Here is a 22,635-nt window from a genome sequence, read left to right on the forward strand (position 1 = left end):
TATGTAAAACATTAAACTCGGCAATTTAATCACAATCTGAAACAGAAGGGCCAAACAGCTAGAAATTTCAGTGTTTCTACCTCAAATATTAAGACCATTGCTAGCTAAAGGGTTAGTGGGTTCCATTAACAAGTTAATGAAATTTTTATCAAAAGGTTCTTTGGTCAAAATTTCAATAACTAGGAAAAGTACATTAAGTCTTCTATCATATCTTGGGACATTTTTCTAGTATTATATTCTCTTAGTCCTTATTTCTCGATTCAATTGCTTTCTCAGAGAGTATACCCACTGGAACACCAGACACTTTTTATGATAAATTAATATTTTATGGACACTAGAAGGCTACATACCATAAGTATAATTACATATATCTGTCAGCAGTCTCTCTTGCATATTCTCTAATTTTTTTAACATGTATGGTATAGCCAAAAGAAAGTGTTTTCAAAATTACAGAGAATCTGTAAATTAAATTTTTGTCAATGCCAGTAATTGATGCTGCAAGAGAAGGCTGTTGAAAGAAACGCCTGGCAGTATCACCACAATTTGTGGTACCAAATCTGGGTTTCGGAATATCTACTAGTAGCCCCATGTGCTTTCTTAGCTAGTTCCTTATGATGGCTGAATATCTTTATCATTTTTTCACAAATTTGCCATTTTTGGACCTCACAACAATATGAAATGTGGACAAAACAGGTCACAACATCTAATCCATGCATTTAAGGTGGACATTTAAAATTCTAAATAGTCTTTATTTACAATATGTTTTAAAATTTGTTTGATATTATTCATATCTTTTGGGGTAGCACCAGCAATAGCACACATTAACTTTATAGGATGGTAAAATTTGGTGGATGCTGAACATAGGTTGTTGCATAAATAGATATTTCTACTTTATAATCTTAATGGCACTAGATAAACAGCAAATAAAAATGTGTCAGCTTTTGGGTTTGGTTACTTTCTTTGCTGTACTTCTGTTTATACATTTAGTTGCTCGCAACCCTATTTATACAAGATGGTAAATTCTTTGAAACTTAACTACTATCTTCAAAAAACTTTTGAAGTTTTATTTTAGCACATGTTTCAGAAATATTTATTTGGCTTTTGTCAGAGTAGCAAGTTGCTTTTCTTCACTAGTGAAGCAGAATCTCTATGCCCAGTTTTGTACAAGCTAGTGTTAGCTGTAAATAAAAGTTCTTCAGTGAGTGACTATGTAATATTGAACTAACATTTCAAATGTTTGGTCTACTGGAAGGCCTCTGCAAACTGTTTTAAAGGTCGGCCTACATTGCCAGAATTATATTTGTTAAAAACAAAATTTGTCCATCCAACCACAGTAGCTTCAAAACAAATAAGGGTTCTATTGGATTCTTTCATCTTGCAAGAAAGCTTGCTTATACATTTTTTACATGTTGAGAAATTAGCATTATCATTATCCAAACTATTTCTGTCCATAACATATGCCAAAACAGTGTTATTTGTGGCTTCCAGGTTTTTCATGTATTTGAAAAGAATAATTTAAACAATTCTCTTCTTGATAGGGTCATTGATTCTAAAAAAATCACTCATCTTTCGAAGGTAGCAGAAAGCAAATCTTTTTATTATTTTCCATTATAGTAATTACTACTGCATCATACACAAAATAAATAAAAACCAATCTTGGGGCATCTTGAAAATGTAAAACTTTTTAATTTTGGGAAAAAAATGGAAAATACATCTTTTGTAGGGTCAACTTTAAAGTACAATATATCCATAATTATAAAGAAATACCAGTATTTTTTTTACAGAATTATACTTACCCTGTATTTAAAGACACATTACAATTCTTAAGTTCACTTAAAGATCAATATAGGAGAGATAACTTTATGCTACTCAAATTTAAACAAATTATACTAATTTAAAATCTCATTGTTATTCCTTGGACACTGATAAGAAAATCCAATGAGTAAAAAATGTATATTTTGGTCCAATGGTAGTATCAGTCTATATATTTCAGTTGGAATACCTATAAAGACTTTGGCAGAATGGAGGAATATGTTTATAGGCAAATAATAGTTTTTAACCAAAATTATTTTTATAATTTATATTAGCGAGATCCATGGAATATTCCATTGTGCGACGAGGCCATCCCATAGAGTAATTAAAAGTATGTTTAATGTTTAATATTCATTTCTCTATGGGCCATCCCGAAACCAAAAATAAAAAGCACAAATTCCTGGAATTAAAAAATTGTCAACGTCAAGAATGTCACTATCACAACCCTACTGTCAAATCACCTTAAGATGGCCGCCGCCAGAAGTCAGAAATTCGCTTTGGCGAATCGAATTTCATGGGGCTATTTCGAGATGGAAGCACCTCTGCTGAGGCTAAATACGCCCGATAGTGCAGTCAAAACAGAATTTCTGCTACCTAACAATAGGAAACTACTAAGATAAATAGAAAAAAAAGGTGTAATAAACTCAATACTGGTAATTTCGCGAGGGAACTAAAACCAGATTATACGGAGGTATATTAAAAGATTATGTTATAACGCATAAGTCAATCTCACAGTAGAATGAGGGGATTTGCGCATGGTTCAAATGGGATGTAATTTCGGATGATGGAGCCCATATATGTATAAATTACTATTATATATATTTATATACTGTATTTATACATATATGATGGAGCGCTATATCAGAATATCCACTCATGCGCCTTGGCGAGTTTTCCACTGTAAGGTAGACGTGCCAAATTTACATAATTATATTGCTTTGTCTCTTTCTTGGCTTTGACATTTTTGCCACACTGCTTATGGGATCATTATTTCTAGTATTGAATTTGTAGGTTACATGGTTGTAGTACATAGGATCAATGTGGCAACGTTGCGTGACATGTTAATGTTAAATTACTCAGTATGATGCGCAGTGAGGAGATATATGTTTTACATCTATGTAGTATCTAGATCCTCATAGGAAAGACAAGTTATTAATTATACTAAGTTTTGTCAGTCTTTCAATGTTCGTATTGATTATTTGGCATTGATGCAAAATTTGGTACAAATAATTACTAAGAAGCGGATTAATTTGCTATGCGCAATATGTCAACATTGTCAACGTCAAAAGTGTCAACAGTAGGAAAATAAATATAAAGATAAAATTGATGAACATTGTATATTTTATTACTCTGGTGACATATAATTTGTGTAAAGAAAATATTTTAATAAAAAGACAAATGAGGTAGGTGGCATAATGACGCTTCTATATTATTATTTTTAGGTAGTTTTCAAAAATTGACACGCTTTGGAACTCACAATTGTGGAGTATGAATTTGCCAGATGAAACTTTAAATTTCTGCACAATATATTTTGATATTTTAAAGATAAATGCCAAAAAATGGAATTGGAAAATAGTACACTTCAAGAGCAAGGTTAGGTTCGGACACGTCAATGTCAAATGCCTAGTGTCATGCGCAATAAAAGGATCCGTTTTTAACAATAAGGAAATCCGTGATCATCATAGTAAATAAAAGATTTAGTTACTACCAATCTTTTAACATTTAATTTGAAGATTTATTATTAGCATATAGGCGCAATTATTGAGGAAAATGAAGCACCAATAATTTACACGTGCATAGTCACGTGGTCTATCAATACTGTCAATGTCAATTGTCAGGCACACAAACTTCAAAATAAAATTTGATAAATGCTAAGCGTGGTTTAAGCCTGACCTGTAACCTGATCTTGTGACATTTTTTATTGTATTAAGGCAATTTTTCCACTCCTAAAAGAAAAATCAGCGCATAATCATTTATAATTTCATCCAATCATAACTGAGGAAAACTTCAAAAGGGTTTTTCCTTCTTGGAGTGACAAGTTGACAAATGACGTATGTGGCATAATGACGCCTTTATATTATATTTTTTTAAATAATTTTTAAGGTTGGCAACAACAAAACATGTAGTGCTTTTTCCACCATTATGTTAGCTTTTAGCTTGATAGCTTGGAACCCAACAGAAAATTTTGTATATTTACACTGTATGAGCCGATTTCAGTGATATTCAACCCACTAAATTACCTTTAAGACTCTGTTTGGTTTAAAAAGTGATTACGCCGAGCTAACTGTGTGTTCTATAGTTACAGTTCCTTCAGTTCCACAATTGAAAAGTGTTTTTGTGTTGTCTAATTTAAATCTTTAACCAAACAACCCGAAAAAGCCGGGGTTTAGGATACAAAACAAGGACCTTTTGGAAATCTTTCTATTTTTGATAGTTGCAGAATTATGTTTACTTTTGCCGTTATTTGCCTAATAAATATGTACAGACAAATAATGAAGGTTCTAAAGTGATTTTTTGCATTATCAAAATAAAGTGTTGGAAATTGCCAGGATGGACATAGAAAGCTTAGACACTATAGCAGAAAAGCCAACCCCTGTTTCCATTGGTAATGATGCTGAAGAAAATCCCTTGGTAGTTAAAAGTGCCCATAGTCTTACTGACTCAGAACCAAGATCCAATGTTAACAGTTTTCATAGTATATTTCAGTGTCCCAATGGTGAACCAGAACCAAGAGAAGAACTCTCTGATAAAGTTGATAGTGAAGTTCAGTTGAAAAGTTTAATGTATAATGAGGCTGAATCCACTACTAAGGTTGGAGAAGAAATATCAGAGAATAGCACAGAAAATGTGACAGATCCAAAGTTCTCTTTGGTACAGCAGGATATTGAAAATGAAAAGGAAGTTTGTCAGCCTGGCGATAAAGTAACAGAATCTCTTTCTCTTTCATTAGTTGAGCCTGTAAGGAACAGTTTTTGTAGTATAAGTGAAGTGAGTACAGAAAGTGATTCCCTGTGTAATATAGATCTGGACATAAATATACAGTCATTAAAACAAACAGATACAATCCAATCTACCAGTTCCCCACCTTTAGCACAAACAGAAAATGATCAACTCAAAAATGCTGAAAAAAAATCAAACAATACTTCTACTGATTTCCCTGTAAATATACAATTAGATGATAATCAAACAAATAACCCTGTGAGATCAATAATGGAAGATTTATCAATAGACCGAGAAGTTCTAGAATCTGAATCACTGGATAGGGAACATTTAAGAAATGAAACTACAGAAAAACCAAGTGAAGTTATTGTGAGTGAAGCCACTGGGCACACTATAAATGAAACAAGTGACATAACCAATATTGATGAGGATGTTCCTAATAATAAGGATGTAGACAGTACATCTGAAACTACATGTGAATTTGAAAAGCCTCTGTCATCTCCATTGCCAAATGACAATACTAGACAAAATACACAAAATATTGATGAGTTACCATCAACATCCAATGCAACTGAGGAAGTGAGTGTCGAAGAAGCTGAAAAAATTAGTTTAATAAGTCCTGAAGCTGAAAAAATCTCAAAAAGTTTGCCAAATCAGAAAGATATCCCAAGGTCAAAAAGTCCTGCTAATACAGAATCTACTATACACATAGAGACAGAAAAAGAGACAGGCATAGAGTTTGCTCAAGTTAATTTCGATGATAACGCAAATGATAAACAAAGTGATAAGGTCTCATCTGAAGTTTCTTCTACTACAAAAGGTAATAACAGTAACATTCTTATACTAATAAATTAATAGTAGTTATCCCTGTTGCCAAGTATCTAAATTTCAGTAAAGTATAGGGAATTCTTTAAAAAAAAAAATCTCAACTTAATATTATATACCAAAAGATTATCAAATATTATATACCAATAGATAATTGACAATAATAATTCTGAGTGCATTTAATTGAAAATAGTAAGATCAAATTATAATTTTTGTATTTTAAGGTATTTAATAAAGATGAAAACTTATTCACCATATTTCTGTAAGATAACAGAAGGAATCCAATTTTGTATTCCTTTAAATTGAAAGTTAGTGGTCAAGTGACCATATCTGATTGGGCAACTGGTCATCACTTGGGCCCATTTTGTTTTTACTTTTTATTAATGACTTGCCTCTCCTGGTTAATGACAGTTACATAACATCAGCAGTTGTCTCGGGTACTGACTGTCAGTCCACTCAAAAGCCACCAAGTGTATAGCTGTTATTGCGGGGTGGTGCCAGAAAAATGGTCTTTGTTTGAAAAGTTTGAAAACCGATTGTTGTTTTCATTCCGATTTGAGCTATTCTCCTTATTCCTCCTCGCTAACTCATTAGAGAGGAGTAAGCTCTCTGCTTTTATTATGCCTCAGTGCATTCCACTCTATCCTATGTGATTCCTCCAGTATTGGGAGAGTGCTAATAAATCAAAAGCTCTCATAAAACTCAATATGCAGATAAATTATACATCCCTTTTACCCGGTTGTCGCAGGTACAGGATGGTCTGGAAATTAAATTTCTCAAAATTTGTAATCATCTCCCATAAAGAGAGCTAAGACTTTTCCAACTTTTAAGAAAGCTCTTAGGGTCATGTTAGCTGGCTCCTTTTTACTCATTGACAGAGTTCTTTAACTGTAGCTTTATTGACTAAATTTCGTTAAATTTGTTTCCTTTCATATCTTGTAATTTTATACTATTTTTATTAGCATTGTAGTTTTTTATTGACAATTCCTATACATTGTTATGATGTCAATGGAAATAAATGATTTTGTTTGATTGATTTGTATATTTAATATTATGGATTAATGGTGTAGATTTTTTGAAATTTTGCTGTTGCTAATAAAAAACCTACATGAAAGCTTTATTAGTGCTGGGATATGTGAACAGAATTTTTGGGGATAAGAGTAACTGTTTCTAAGATATTCTATACAGACTTAACATTTTTCCCTTTTCCACAGAGAGCTATGCGGTGATCTTTACTGCTTACACAACAATCTCCCTAACAGCTTATTTTTGCAGTACACAGATTTCATTAAGTTTTGTCTACCCTCAGTAACAGATGTTATATCTTAACTTTTCCTGAATTTATGCAAAATAGATAAATCCAGACAAGGAATGCTTAGTGGTAGTGATTTTAAATGCAATAACCAGATGAGTTTCCTGAAAAAGTTTTATAAAATTACTTTTAAAACTCTGCTAGTAGTAGGTCCTCCCCAGGAATTTCTCATATTTTTAAAAGAGTTAATGTGGACATTAAAGAGCCTAAGATCCCTTCTAAATGGCAAAATATTTGTTTTGAAAGTTTAGCAGCAGAAGCATAAGGTGAATGTAATATATCAAGAGCATTTGATAAGTTCATAAATTTTTCTCAATTATAGTCCTAATAGAAAAAAAAATTATCAGACAGTAGAAAAACTTTTTAAAATTCCTTATATTTTAAAAAGCTTCAGTAGTTAAAATACTACTTTCTAAAAATATTGCCGCTCTTAACAACGGCGTTTTTTTCCATCACTTTCCACATTCTTATTATCAGTCTTTTATTTATAGGATGAATCCAAATATTTTAGGTTGGGCATAAATAGAGAAACTCAGGAAAGAATTAACCAAATTAAGTGTTATTTTACTTTACGTGACATTTGTTAATAGTGTTTTTTTTAATATGACTCGCGGAAGATATTTGTCGGAAGATATCGTACACAAATACACACATGAGTGGTGTACGACAAGTGGACATAAACAAAATGCTTAGTTTGCATAAGTCTGTTGTAAGCAAGACAATTTATAATTTTAAAACACGAAATTCCTTAATAAGCATTAAAAAAAAGTAGACGTCTGTGAAAAAAATCAAAATGAAATGATGATAAAAAAATTGCACAGTGTGATCCCCACAAATCGGCAAATAAAATTTTAAGTGAATTGCCTGCTGTTAAACAAAGACATCTAAGGCAAGCAGGATTATTTATTAGAAAAGCCCCGAAAAAACCACCAATCTGCAGAAAGAACCAGAAGGCCCAACTCAACTTTGCGAATAAATATTTGACAACCAATGACTGAAAAAAGTTCTTGTTACTGATGAAATGAAGTGGAATTTATTTCGGTTTGATGGAATATTGTAGGTACATTGCCCAGAAGGCAAAAGATTTCACTCAAAGTATACCAAGCCTACTGTAAAGCATGGTGGTGGATTCCGCATGATATGGGGCTGCTTTTCTGGGTATGGTATAGGACCATTACATGTTATTTAGGGTATTATGGATCGATTTGTGTATTTACATATTCTAAAAAATGTAATGCTACCATTTGCTGAGGATAATTTACCATTAATCTGAATATATCAGCAGGATGACGACCCTAAAATCAAAGATAATTCAAGAATGGTTTTTACCAGAAAACATTAGGATTATGGACTTTCCTGAACATAGTCCTGATCTTAACCCTATTGAAAACCTCTGGGAGGAACTAGACTGCTATATAAGACAACATCAGATCAGCAATAAAAGTTTTGCCTTAATCCTGGAAATGTGGAGCAGAAACCATTATGAAACTTTAGAAATGAGTATTTTGTTTAAATATTTAGTAAAAAAATAGTGTTTCTCTACTTTTGTCTCTAGAGTATTTAGTTTATTTAAAGAAAATCTTTGGTTTTTGTTATATAGTTTGTTACCTACTTTACTGACATAAATTTTTTTTTAATATTGTTAATTTTCAATATGTCAAGAACTGCATTATTCTCAGCATATTTAAATAAAACTTATTTTGTAAAAGCTTCTTTACTTTTGTTCGGTGGTGTATTTATATTATCCACTTTTCAATCTATCTGGCTTTTTTAAAATTAATTTTAGAACCTAGTTACTAGTTTATTCAAGTATGATAATCCCCCATCTTGATAGAAAGAAGAAAGAAAGAAAATGTGCTATATTACGTAAGACAACAAAATCTTGTGTACAAGCATCCTAAAAACTAAAAAATTCCAAATTCACTTTAAATTTCAAATTTCAAATTTTATGATAGATATATTTTATTACATGATATATTTTATTACTTGAAGCTTAGTACAGCCTTACTTCATTTGAAGCTTTGTAGGCTTGTCAAGTCTCAAGAGTACTGAGATTTACTGTATAAAATGAGTCTGCTTTCTTTTTTTAAATCTAAATTCCCCTTTTATAAGTATTACTTACCTTATCTAAGTTTTACTTAAAAATCAGACAAAAAATGGAAACTTATCTCTCATATAATAATTATAAGAGTATCAAAATCTGTACTCATCTTTTCCAAGGAAATGTCTCCTTCCCTCAAACATTTTACAACGGACATTAAGAGATTATTTATTGAGTTGTATTTTGGTTTGAAACATGAACTTGGTTGGGTCATAGTTTAGTTGAAAATATCTTTTGATATCATGGCTTATTTCGGCTTTGTATTTTTATCAAAATAATTGCATCTTTTATGGACTTTCTTCCAGCTTCAGAACAGGATCCAATAGCTTCAACTGAGGCTTCATCAATCACAGAAGAGTTAGATTCTATTGACAATAGTCAGATGCGCGATACTCAAGGATCTGATGAAGCTATCACAATTATTCCAGATAGTGAAAGGGAAATTACAGAGGTGAGTTACTATTTATTATACAAAAAACCTTGACAGCCCTCATTTTTATAACAGTGGTTGGATATGGCATTATTTATTTTTGATGTATTTTATTATAGGCTGAAAAGGAAGCAGCAGCATCACTACCAACTTTAAAAGATATTTCAGACAAAACCCAACCAGATGGAACAGGATCTGAAATGTCACCTGAAGAAGAAATAAAAGTATATAAATATGAAGAAGACCTTGAACAAGAATGCTGCCAGTGCAAAGAGGTAAAATTAAAATAAGCAAAATTTAACATAATTGGCCTATTATGCTCATGCTTTTCTAATGTTAAGGAATAGGTCGTAGCCAAATTATAAAACCCGTCGTTTTCTAAACGGCGGCTAGATTATCAAATTTTTCATTCAACTAATTATTATTTTGTTATCTGGCTAGCCATTTTACAAAAAACAGGCATTTTATAAAACGACTGTGACTATTCAGTAGTCAGATTGTCAAACGGTAATTTTTTTTTCATTTAACATTCTTGCGGATGATGTACCTGTCGTTTTGTAAAATACGAATTATATTTAAAAGTATTTTATAAAATTATTGATATCATACATACATATTTGGCAGGATTAAGCAGGTATTAAAAAATTTCTTTGTACCTTTAAGACAGTTAAAAGAAATTATTTTAATATGCTTTATTTTATGGATCTATTTGATCCATTTGATTAGTTGCACGTTTTTGACCAATTGTATTGGCCACAGGATATGCTTTATTAAAAACATTTTCTGTTAAATAGTTGATAATCATTGACCCTGAAGTTGACCCATTATCCAAAAAACTTGAAAATGTTTCATCTGTTGTCTGTGAAATAATATTACTATCCATAAAATTAACATTCTCTTTGACATTATCCTGATCCATTACTCCCGCTTTAAAAATACTTTGATGCCCATTAATATTACCTTCTTCTCTCATAGCAATATCCTGCAAGACAACTGGTATATCATCAATTTTAAAGAGATCTGATTCTGACTCATTTGGAATATTATTTACGATAATATCGCTTTCCTCGTGACATATCGATTTCCTCAAGTTGTATACTGAATGTTGCGTTTGATAATCTGGCCGAGTAGTCAGCGTCGTTTTATGAAACGCCTAGTCGTCTTATAAAATGGCTAGCCAAATAGGAAAATATTCGATAATTAATATTTGACAATGGGGCTGCCATTTATAAAACGACTAGGAGTTTTATGAAATAACGAGTTTTATAATCTAGCCTCGACAAAATATATAGTGTCAAGAATTTGAAATTGAGATATTCTCTCTAGTCAAATTTATAAAAAAAATTAGACATTATAATGCATTAAATAAACTGTACCCACAGGACTCAAAATATTGAAAATACATTTTTGATAAAATTTTCCATCTGTTGACTGAAATTCCCTAGGAGCAATAAATATGCAAAATTCGACTTCTTATAATCATCTGACATTAACAAGAAAATCTAAAAGCCTTTGAATTTGCATGCAAAAAAACAGGTATATAAACATTGAATGATTGATAAGAAAATAATAGCATTTGAAGAAAAGAACCACAACTGTTTACATATTAAAGGGTAGAATATATTTAAAATGATCTAAAAACAACTTGTGCTGTCAGTTAATTTTAATGCAGGTTTTACATACAACTTTATTATATTTTATAATTTGGAGCCTGAAAACATAACTTAATTTGAAACCATTTTAAACTGTTCAGATAATCAAAATTAATAGAGATTGATTCAAAGTTATTTAAAAATGTTTGTTCATTTACTTTTGTCTACTGTAAAAGATCTTTTATTGTAAAGCATTTATAACTGATAAGAAATAATGGTTTTGTTTACTTATTCTGATACACGTTTCCGTTATGGTATGAATGATAGATTATATCACCTTAATTAGAAGCTATTTGATATTTGAAAGTGATATTTACATTTTTACCATCTACAGATGGCTCTTTTTTGTATTTCAAATTAAGATTAATTTAAGGACACCAAAATACCTCTGTACCATATTATACTGGTTATTTTAATTACCAGTTTAACAATATCCTATAAACTCTATTAAATTTGGGAAACTGGAAACTGATAATGCAAGCCTGAACTAATAATAATAAATGCCCTTATTGTTATTACTGTTGAAAAATGGTGCATAATATATAGCTATCTATGGGACTGCATTGATGATTATAAAGAATTTGGCAACATAGCAGGGTTATTGGGGGAACACACAACAAAAATATTTTGATAGTTTTGACATTTCCGGTTATTCAAGGAAGTAGTAAAGTATGAATATATGTGAATGTAATAATATATCGGGTGTTTCATTTCAATGCATTTCATTTAAAATTGTACAAATATTTTAGTTATGTGTCCTCTATTGATGCTGCTAAATTTTAAATTTTTTTTTATCAAAGCAGTTCCTGGAGAATCACTTTGTAATAAAATAAGAAAGTTTACTATGGAAGTTCACTCCCACTTAACCCCTTCCTAAATCTTTTCTATCTTTTTATTTCCGGTCAGTTGTTCTGTTTGGTAACTCTTTTAAAGTATTTCTTGATAAATATGAGGATTCCAGAGTAGGATGCCTAAATTTTATTTAAAATTATTGATTTTTACCCCGAAATTACCGTAATACGTTTTGTTGTACTGCTTGCTGATCGTAGCTTAGCCTCCGAGATACGCGAATAAGTGAGAAAGTCATTGTGCGACCGAGATAGAAAACCATCGTGTGTGTAAAGTGGTACACTCCTTATCTGATGAAAAGAGGGTGGTATTTATCCACTGCATATTTTTTCTTCAGAGGATAGCTACAATCGGCAAACTGTACCTCTTTTGTCTGAAACAGCTATTTCTCGGATAGGTCTCCTTACGCTGAGTGTGAAGGACAAAATATTGTGGATTATTTTAACCTCATGGCTTAAAGATTACGTTTCAACGTGTAATGAGACCTTCGTCCAAAAAAATTGTAGTCTATATCTTAACACCAAAATTATATAGACTTAACTTCCCCTTTCCATTAAGGATTCTAAATGTAATATCTACCCATGCCCAATAGACTTTTTTTTTCTAGAACCCAGAAAAATAATGAAAGTTCTTAATATTATGAGTTCTTATTTAAATGATATAAAACATTTTAACATTCTTGAGTTCTTTATTTCAAATAAGCCTGTAGATTTTGTAAAAATATTAAGTGCAGCATCAAAAGTTAAGTAAGTTCCGATTTCTTATTTATAAGATTGTATAAAATTATATTTTAATATTCTGAAGATCTGGGAGCGCACTCTTGTATTATCTATAAGAAATATATATAATTTATTTTACTAGGCATGTCATTTTCTATATTATTTCTGCTATTTCAGACAACTCAAGTCAAGTTTCGCTTCTCAAACAAAGACGACAAGGTGATATTCATATGTAATGACACTTGCCTTACTTTGTTCAAAGCTGATTCTTTAGTGAAAGTGACAGTAGTGACGGATGAATCGACAGCAGGATTGAGAGTTAAAAATTTTACAGAAGGGCGCCCTAAGGAACCTGTACCTTTAGCCTTTGTGAGAAAGTGTGCATCTTGTAGTAAAGTTACCGATGACATTGATGTAAATTTGACTTGGGAAATAATGGATTTTTGTAATGAATTTTGTTTATCAAAGTACCAAAAGATGATTGGATCAAAATGTTCAAGTTGCAATGGAGATGTAAAGTCGGCGTCGCTTGGCAAGTACTGTGTACGATTCGGGAATGATATAAGGCAGTTTTGTAGTGGTAGTTGTCTTGAGCAATACAAAAATGGTCTTAAAGTTTGTTCATATTGTCAACAGGACATGTCTAATGGGCCACAAGGTTTTCTAGCGCCAGTAGGTGAAAAGGGCCAGTTCAAGGACTTTTGTTCAAAATTATGCATGGATAAGTACGACATTATGACAAAAGATAAACCACCGGTTGTCAAAGAAGGTACAGTGTGTTCCGTATGCAAGGGTGAGAAAAGCATCACTATGGAATTTGATCACGATGGTGAAAATCAATATTTTTGCGGCGAACCATGTTTTGTAGCATTTGCCTTTGTGAATAAAATACAGCCAGGAAAATGTGCTATGTGCAGGCGCAATTTCAGCAAATCCGTACTTGAACAACACACAATGTACTATGATAACGTACAATATAGTTTTTGTTCGAATAGCTGTGAAAATATTTATATTATAGCACACAGAAAAATTGTTCCATGTAGTTGGTGCAAGGTGAAAAAATACAACTTTGACATGATCAAAAAATATTCCAAAGCTGCTCCAGTTATTAACATGTGTAGCATCAACTGCCTTAATATGTATCAATTATCTTTAAATGTCGTAAATGCTAAAAGTCAGCCCTGTAACTACTGTAAAAAGCAATCTAGCTCAGCATATCACTTGACTATGTCAGATGGTACATTAAGGAATTTCTGTTCATATGGTTGTGTTATGAACTTTCAAAATCAATATCCTAAACAGGTGTCTTTTGATAGTGAACCTTTTCCAGCTAGCGGCCCTCAGAAAACTAAAAGAGGAGCAAATGTGGTTGAAAGTGGTAAGTTTGTTCTACAATCAATATATTTTTACTCATAAAAGGGTCAGGATCATTATTTAAAGCCGCTATTATAACTTAGCCCATTATTGTAAATTTAAGGAACAAAATGTGAATCCGGAATTCTAAATCATAAAATCAGATCAGAGCGTTGTTTGACAGAGGAAATTGATCTCTTAAAAATGTTTACAATGTGGAAAGAATGTTTTTAGGCACATTAAAGCATTTTTTTGAACCGAATACAGGCAAGATAATCGCAAAATATTTTAAATTATTACTTGGTAAAAAATTCATTCAATTTACTTAATCTGTTTGGATTTTTTATGTTTTTTATTGAATGAGAATTTATATAGCATTTCTTTTACACTTTGTTTTAGGTACGTCAACTGAAAACTTGAATCAGTTGCCTGTAATAACAAATGTTCAAAGCTTAGCTAGCACAAATGGCACAATTCCTCCTGGTTTAACACCAATTGCAACAACCAGGCTAACAAGATCAAAAGCAACAACGCAAACTATTCAACAGAGTAGTACAGCGGTACCATTGCAAACCCTTCAGAATTTAGACTTACCAGTGCAGATACAAACAAAGCATCATTTTATCGTTAAAGAAAAACCTCAACCTGATCAGAGGAACATTGCTGTTATGTGTCAACCAAGAAAAGCCGAGAAAGGTAATAATATTATAAATGTTGTTAGTGAGTTTCAGCTGGTTGACATTAAGAAGAGATATATTATTAATACGGTTCAAGGTCTAAGATAGAGTGAAGCTTTTTGTACTTTTTTATGAAAAAAATACAAATTAATGAATTTATCCATTAATAATAATCATAATAATAATAATACTTTATTAAAACTGAAACTAAAGCTTAGAAAATGTGAAGTTGAAGCTAGGCTGCCTATCTTTACCCTAGAGTGATTGACAACGTATTTCAATAACTAATGCCTACAATTTAACAAATAGATAAATAATGATACCATGAATGGACAATCTAAAAATCAATCCAAAATAATGTTCGGTAATTTCGCTTGAAATTTTAATGAAGGTAATGTTTTAAATAGATTAGGTATTGTATTATATAAAGCCATGATCTTTCAAAAAAAGCAGTTTTATGTAACAGAGGGGTGATCATATATTTATGCTGTAATTATGTGCATCGTACCTAAACATAATTTTTTGGTACAAATAGCTCGGCGATTTGTTAAGAATAATTTTATGATATAACATCAAACAATGTAAAGGATTTCTCTCAGTTTTGTACTTACACCCCTATCACACTTTCTGATACAACCAATCAAATGGACACACGATTTTTGTATTAGTTGTATCGGTATTTGAATTTTGAGTTTGTATTCGAATCGTATTCAGAAAGGCATGCACCATAGCAAACATAACAATATGTAAATTGTAAGAGTACCAAACTATCGCGTAGCAATTTTTAAGACTTTATTTACATGCAGAGTTACTTCAATATTTTTAGCACTTATTGGGCAATCAAGTTGTTGTTCAATAGCAATATTAATATTATGTTTGTATTGGTCACTAACTGGCATTGGGCCAAAAAGTAGTATCTGACATTTTTTAGGACTTAAACTTACAGTACGTTTTTTTGAGGCTTTTACCAGGGAACTAAAATCTTCAGAAAGCTTGGCATTGGCGTTATTTTCCGAACTAAATGACAAACAAATTTGCGTATCATTGGCATCTAAGTCTGAGGAAATAAAGCTCATATGAGCATGAAGTTAAGAAGTATAGAGTCTAAAGAAAGATGGAGACTATAGATCCTTGACACACAACGACTTTCTTAGTGACTATTAATTAGTCGACAGCTTAACTGTCCATTTAATTTTACGCATTGTGCGCGATACTACAAGTAGCTTTTTGTTAAACAACACGCCTGATTACTAAATTCCATATAATTTGAGATGCTTATCTGCTTGAAATCTTTGAGTTGAGAAGGTTGGGAAATTTTAGGAACCGGTAACAAAACTGAGCTTTTTCACGTAGTAAGGAATGTAACCGTTTCCATGCAATTGTCTACTAGATGTAAAATTATGGGTATAAAATCAAAAAAGTAGTTATTTAGCATAAAGAGTCTGACTCCCTTATGTAATAAATAGATATCCATGTGTTTTTTGTTTTGCTTGTAAAAATTGAGGGTGGTAAGTTCCGTAGTGTCAGAAGACGCCGCACTTATAAAATAGTTATTTATTTCGTTGGGACTACTAATATCCAATGGATGTGATTCGTATCCCTAGGGTAAATATGTATTTCTTTAAGGATTTTTTAATTATTTTTTACATTACCAATGTGCAGATGGTTTAAAGGTAAAGTTTTTTTAATTTTCGCTCTTTAACAATATACTATTTCTCAGCCGCCTATAATTTTCCCAATTTTCTGGTATCCTGTTTATCTTATACTTGGTCAAAACTTTTTCTCATAGTTTCATTTATTATTTTAGTTATGAAGCCTGTTATCTGAATATCAGAAGCATAAAAACTAAAAAATCCCTTTAGAATGCATCCTTGTTAAAACCACGAAAATCTCTATAATTTACAGCAAAAGTTTTAACCTTAAAAATATTTATTCGTACTAATATATTCCGGCATTGGATATCTCGACTCTTGATTCTTCAATAAGTTAATCCACATTAGATGCATGTAACACTGAGAGAAATCTTTAGTAATATACGGGGTTATTGACGACCGATGGTACGTTAGCCGTATCTGGAAAACGGAACATAGCATTTTTCTGAAAATTTGGTAGCCATGGTAACAGACAATCTCAGTCTAAAATATTTTTAACACTGCAGCGTTGCCGCTTATACATAAAAAAAATATAGAAAAATGGCCAAACACCTGTGATTTTTTTAATGTAAAAGACCCTCTATATTTTTAGATATTTTGATTCCCTGATTCGTTTTGAGTCTTTTTTAATCATATTTCCTATATCTATCTCTAGCGATTTAAGTTCCTAAAAAGCTCAAATTTTAAATATCACTTTAAAAGACCATCTTGATTAACTTCCCAAACCTCAATTTAATCAGCATTACACAGGATCGTCGAAAATTAAATTAAAATTTTGAATTTACTAAATTGCGAAAAGTTCATTTTTTTAAATGAAACCTATATTTTATTTTTATTATATTAAATTATAACATTTAAAATACCTTTAATTTTATAGAACACATTTATATACCTAAGTAGTCGCGTTGTAGAAATAAATACTTATTTTCGTGGAATTTTATAATTTTAAACATTTTTATTCTGTAAATTACTAAGTTCGCTATGAAAATATCACAATGGTTTAATAAGTGACACTGATATTTTTAGTTATGACAGTGACAGTTTTAATTATAGTATTACCATTATGTTTTATAATAAACTTAATTTTAAAAAAAGGAACCCTATTTTTAACTACTCAAATGGAGTGTTTTGATGGGATTATTTATTTTCAATGAACAATAAGCTCAAATAATAGCACGAACATAACTCGCTGACGTAGCTTTTTCTGTACTTTACTTTTACTTTGCTCTACTTTCCTTTATTCCTTCTTTATTTCCCCGCAAATAAAAATCAAGGGGTGTCAGACCTGGCGATTCTGCCGGCCAATCCCATACGCCTAAACCATCTATCATCAAACATGTTGTACAGTTCTCTTGTTACACTGTCTCCACACTGAAACGGGGTTCCGTCAAGTTGAAACCAACAACAATGGCAGATTTTCCAAAAAATTTCTTACACTTATTTAAAATTTAAAATTTACTTAAAATTTACTTAAAATTTCCAAAAAAATTGGAAGAATTTAGTGGTTCGTCATAAATTAAAAATTTTACTTGATTATCTTTTAAAAGATAAAATACATTAAAACTAAATTTTTCTTGAAAACCCTTATTTCTTCTATTGAAAATTCCCTGGAAAATTTTGCTTTGTCGGTTCAAATTATTTTTCTTAGAAAGTCAGCGTCTTCATCAATATGGATCAAAATGTTTTCACAGAATTCTACCCTTCTGTGATAGTCTTGTGGTTTCAAAGCATGAACTTTGGTGAACTTGTATGGATGCATTTTATGATGGGCTAATATTTTTTGAATTGAATAATAAAACAAACCTGTATCATTCTTAATACTTCTAATTGAAGCTTATGGATATGCAGTAAAATATGTCAATAAACTCATAATATTATTTTGTTTATTGGTAACGGGCTTTGTTTTATTTAATTCAGGTTTTAATTTAGAGCCATAATTAACATTATTTTGTAACCTTACAAACTTCCATTGATTCGTTAATGGTAGATCTGGATACATTTCGTTACATTTTCTACATGTTCTTGCTATTATTTGATCACATTGTCCATGGAAAATAAAGTCTGATCAAAACCTCATTTGAGTACTTATTATCTTCTATTTTGGACTTAATTAAGTTGATTATAAAACCCAATGTTAATATGTTAATTTGACGTGACTGTGTCACTGTCATTTATTAAGCCATTGTGACATTTTCATGGGTACTTAAGTAATTTACAAAATAAAAATGTTTAAAATTAACAAATGTTATGAAAATAAGTATTTATTTCTAAAACGCGGCTATTTAGGTATAGGAATTTGCTATATTAAATTAAAAGTATTTTAACTCCTCATTAGAATATATATAAACAGAAACATAGAAAAGTAAATTTGATTAAAAAAAAAGTAATTTCTTTAAATGAGATATCATTTTTTTTGGATTTAACATATTTCGTGTTTAAATAGTTGTTAATAAAGTATTTTATCTGGTTCAATTTATTCAAAAGTTTAATTTTTGTATAGGTCTTCAAACATTACCCCAAACAAAAGATGCTGCATGTCAAACAGGTTTCGAAGATTTGAAGAAGATTTTGGTGCCGGTTCCAGTTCCCATCTATGTCCCAACACCTTGTCATATGTTTGCCGCCCCAGTACCTATTCCAGTGCCATTTCCGTTACCTATTCCTGTACCTATTTTCATACCTACTTCAAGAAATAGTGCTGCTGGTATTTTAAAGGAAATAAAGGTAAAAAAGACAAATTTACATAATAATAATTAATTGCTTTTGTTATTTTGTATGGTTCATAGTTATATTTTTAAAAATACACATTTTTTTCACAGAAAATTCAAGTAAAAATACCTACAGACCCTTATGAAGCCGAACTCCTTATGATGGCCGAAATGGTGGCAGAAGAGAAAAAGGAAGAACATACCGACTCCGAAAGTGACATGGAGGATACAGCAGCAGATGACGGAGGCTCTTATAGTCCGGAACCTGTTGATACTAATAACACCTTTGGTGATGATATGTTGCAAATGGCCCTAAAGATGGCAACAGGTATTACATTGTTTGATAATACTTTAGAAATAAGTGTTTAATGATATTTTATTCAGAGTTAGACGAGCCTGCAGTAGACTTAGAGGGAGCATTGACAGCAAACACAATTACAGCCCCACAAGGCGGGCATCCGGCGGAAACTCATCCGCAAGAAGAGAATGTCGACGACCCTCAAGTAATACATCAACAAATTATGGAAAGGGCTGCATTACGGGGCAGAAAGAGAAATATGCGCGGATCACCTAGAGGTGGTCAGTCAAAAAGAGGTAGAAGGTTATCACATAACCAAACTGATATACCGATTATTCAACCAGTTGCGCCTCCTCCTCCAGCCGAACCTCAAGAAAAGCCCGATGCTAATATGTGTTTAAAGGTAAGAACATTTTGTTGCTGGTAATAGTGATAGTAGTAGCTTTAGGACGAAAATAAATGTTATATTATAGAACTTGTTGACGGTGATGTAAGATTCCAGAGAACAAGAGAGCAAGTTCTAGCGACGGCTGCAAAAATGAATGTTATATAGCGATTATTTTCTGCTCGCTATTGAACTCACCTTGCTTAAAGAAATCAAATTCAGTTGATCCAAACGAAAATTCTGTAATTTTTGTTTTTTTTTCCTGAAGTTCCTGAATATATGACTGATGTCCCGGCATAGAAAAAAGAAAATTTAATAAAAAGTTCGTAATTATTATTATAGTTATAACCTTAAATCTCACTATTGTGTATTTACCAAAACTCTAATCTATTCAAATATACCCTTATTTTTTCCAGATTTCCGCGATTTATAACCACTTCGCATGCAATGACTAATTGTTAGAAAAGTTAGTCTAACGTCGTTAATCGGACCTATCTAAACTGTAATTGTTCCATTTAACTATTATAAAAAAAAACTGTTTGTTTACAAGAGCGGATTTGATCTCTTTTTAAATATGGACTTTTTTTTCTAGTATACTTTTGGAGTGAATGCCTGGAAGCAATGGGTAACTACTAAGAACGCAGAACTTGAGAAATCATCTCGGCGAGTTAAGCTATTTAAGACAGAAATTCTTCAACTGACTGCCGACGAGTTAAATTATTCTCTATGCCTATTCGTTAAAGAAGTGCGAAAACCCAATGGCCAAGAATATGCACCCGATACGATATACTATCTCTGCTTGGGAATACAACAATATCTTTTTGAAAACGGTAGAATCGATAACATATTTTGTGATCCGTACTATGAAAAGTTCACGGATTGTTTGGACGAAGTCGCAAAGAAATTTTCTGTACTATACAATGATTCTCATTATATTGTAACAAGAGTAGAGGAGGAACATCTTTGGGAAAGCAAGCAGCTCGGTGCTCATTCGCCCCACGTTTTGCTTAGTACTTTGATGTTTTTTAACACTAAGCACTTTAATTTGACGGTAAGTTGTAACTATATTAATGTAGATGTTATCAGGCAAAATTATATAAAGTAGATATTCTGTCCTTCCGACTTATCCAAAACTTTACCAGGCTAAATTTAAATATTTATTTCGGACTTTGCAACTTACATGTGTCTCCTATGAAGTATTCAGGGTAAGTCTATTGGTTTAGCCTTTTATGATTTTTTTAACTTACAAGAATACAATTTAGCTCTATATATTAATGACCATGAAAGTAGACCACCCAGTAAACATTAATTAGTTTTATTAAACTTTTTGTTTTAATTTTTCCTGGATTTAAGGTAAAAAATTAAAACCCAAGGGTTTACGGCTATTTTGAATTTAGTTTTGTGACTTGGTCGTTAGCAGTGATTACGTACCCTATTTATAATGCGTTTATGTATGAGTACAAGTTTTAGAAAAATGAGAGATATACTCTGTCAAATTTATTATTTTACTTTTTTTTGTGAGAATCAATCAAAAGTCTTGCCAGTCAATATCCCATTTCAATTCTGGCTTGTTAATGTTTACTCATATCCAACCGATTCTATTCTTTCTTTAATACTACAATCAAGTTTTTTTTTTAATAATGTTAATATTTCAGAAAATTCCATTGCTCATTAGCAGTAATAATTTAATATATTCGTCGTAAAAATATTTGTAGTTTTACTCAACTTGTTTGTTTTCTTTTCAGACAGTGGATGAACACATGCAGCTATCGTTTTCGCATATTATGAAACATTGGAAAAGAAATCCTAACCAGCCAGGCGCCAGTAAAGTTCCGGGTTCAAGAAATGTATTGCTGAGGTTTTATCCACCCCAATCAGCATTGCGTAAGTGGTCATTGCTTAAAAAATATCTCTGCCTTACTTAAATTTATGTTTTAGAAAACAACCAAAGGAAAAAGAAGGTTTATGAACAACAGGAAAATGAAGAAAATCCGCTAAGATGTCCTGTCAAACTCTACGAGTTTTACTTATCAAAATGGTACTATTATTTCAGTATTTGCAATTACGATTTGACAATTTTTTTTTTAGCCCTGAAAGTGTAAAAACTAGGAACGACGTATTTTATCTTCAACCAGAAAGGTCATGTGTGCCAGACAGCCCTGTATGGTACTCAACAATGCCTTTACCAAAAGAAGCACTTGAAAAAATGCTGCATCGTGTAAAAATGGTAAAAGAAATAAACGTGGCACTACTTACAAGTTAAATGGGCAGTATCAATGTTTTTTATTATGGGTGTGAACATATGTCATTTTGTATATACAATTCTATAGTACTAGAAGTATATTGTTTTAAGATCGTTTCTTTTGTATTTTTCTCTTATTTAAATGTATCAGAATACATTTATTACACATGAATTAGAAATGAATAATAAATATGTATAATGCAATAATTTGCTTTTATATATAAAAGTATTTTAAAAATGAATGTAGGCAATGTGTTTTTTTGTTGATGCTGTATGTTGGTACATAAAAAAGCAGGGTTATTATACAGCGTTTTGAAAGTGACAACTTTATACTATTTTTCGGGTTTGACGAAAACCGTATTTTTGTTAATTCTTTTCAAAAAGACTTTCAAAGTTTTTGTTTTTATCTATTTTTAAATATAGTGAGTAAATCAAATGGCTATTATTTCGACTAGTTTTTTTCACATATATTTTTTTAGTCGCTTAATACAGAGTATCCCTGAAAGATCTTTTATAAAATCTTACGACATGATCCTTACTCCAGATTTAGTCCATTCACTAATAAGCTAAAGGTGCGGACTTTGATGGAGAGTTACCAGTTAAAAGCGATGCATAATAATTCGTCTGGTCCATAAATAAACCTGGATTCTAAACACTTCTGTCAATTATGCCTTAGTAAA

General features: G+C 31.4%; 1 protein-coding gene across 2 annotated transcripts; it reads left to right on the forward strand.

Moving 5' to 3' along the window:
- The first annotated feature begins 3,194 nt into the window (after nucleotides 1-3,194).
- LOC126748885 (zinc finger MYM-type protein 3) lies at nucleotides 3,195-22,197 on the forward strand. Of its 2 annotated transcripts, none has more exons than XM_050458417.1 (12): nucleotides 3,195-3,215; nucleotides 9,296-9,441; nucleotides 9,540-9,695; nucleotides 12,818-14,018; nucleotides 14,393-14,689; nucleotides 18,823-19,046; nucleotides 19,142-19,358; nucleotides 19,415-19,731; nucleotides 20,306-20,764; nucleotides 21,459-21,597; nucleotides 21,652-21,751; nucleotides 21,802-22,197. In XM_050458417.1, the coding sequence occupies exons 2-12, from the start codon at nucleotides 9,373-9,375 to the stop codon at nucleotides 21,974-21,976; spliced, it is 3,354 nt and encodes a 1,117-aa protein (XP_050314374.1). In that variant the 5' UTR covers nucleotides 3,195-3,215; nucleotides 9,296-9,372; the 3' UTR covers nucleotides 21,977-22,197. The 2 variants fall into 2 exon arrangements, with proteins under 2 accessions (XP_050314374.1, XP_050314373.1); XM_050458416.1 differs by lacking the exon at nucleotides 3,195-3,215 and adding an exon at nucleotides 3,906-5,572.
- The last annotated feature ends 438 nt before the right edge of the window (nucleotides 22,198-22,635 follow it).

This window comes from Anthonomus grandis, chromosome 22 (genome assembly GCF_022605725.1).
Source record: "Anthonomus grandis grandis chromosome 22, icAntGran1.3, whole genome shotgun sequence".
In the NCBI taxonomy this organism is placed as follows: domain Eukaryota; kingdom Metazoa; phylum Arthropoda; class Insecta; order Coleoptera; family Curculionidae; genus Anthonomus; species Anthonomus grandis.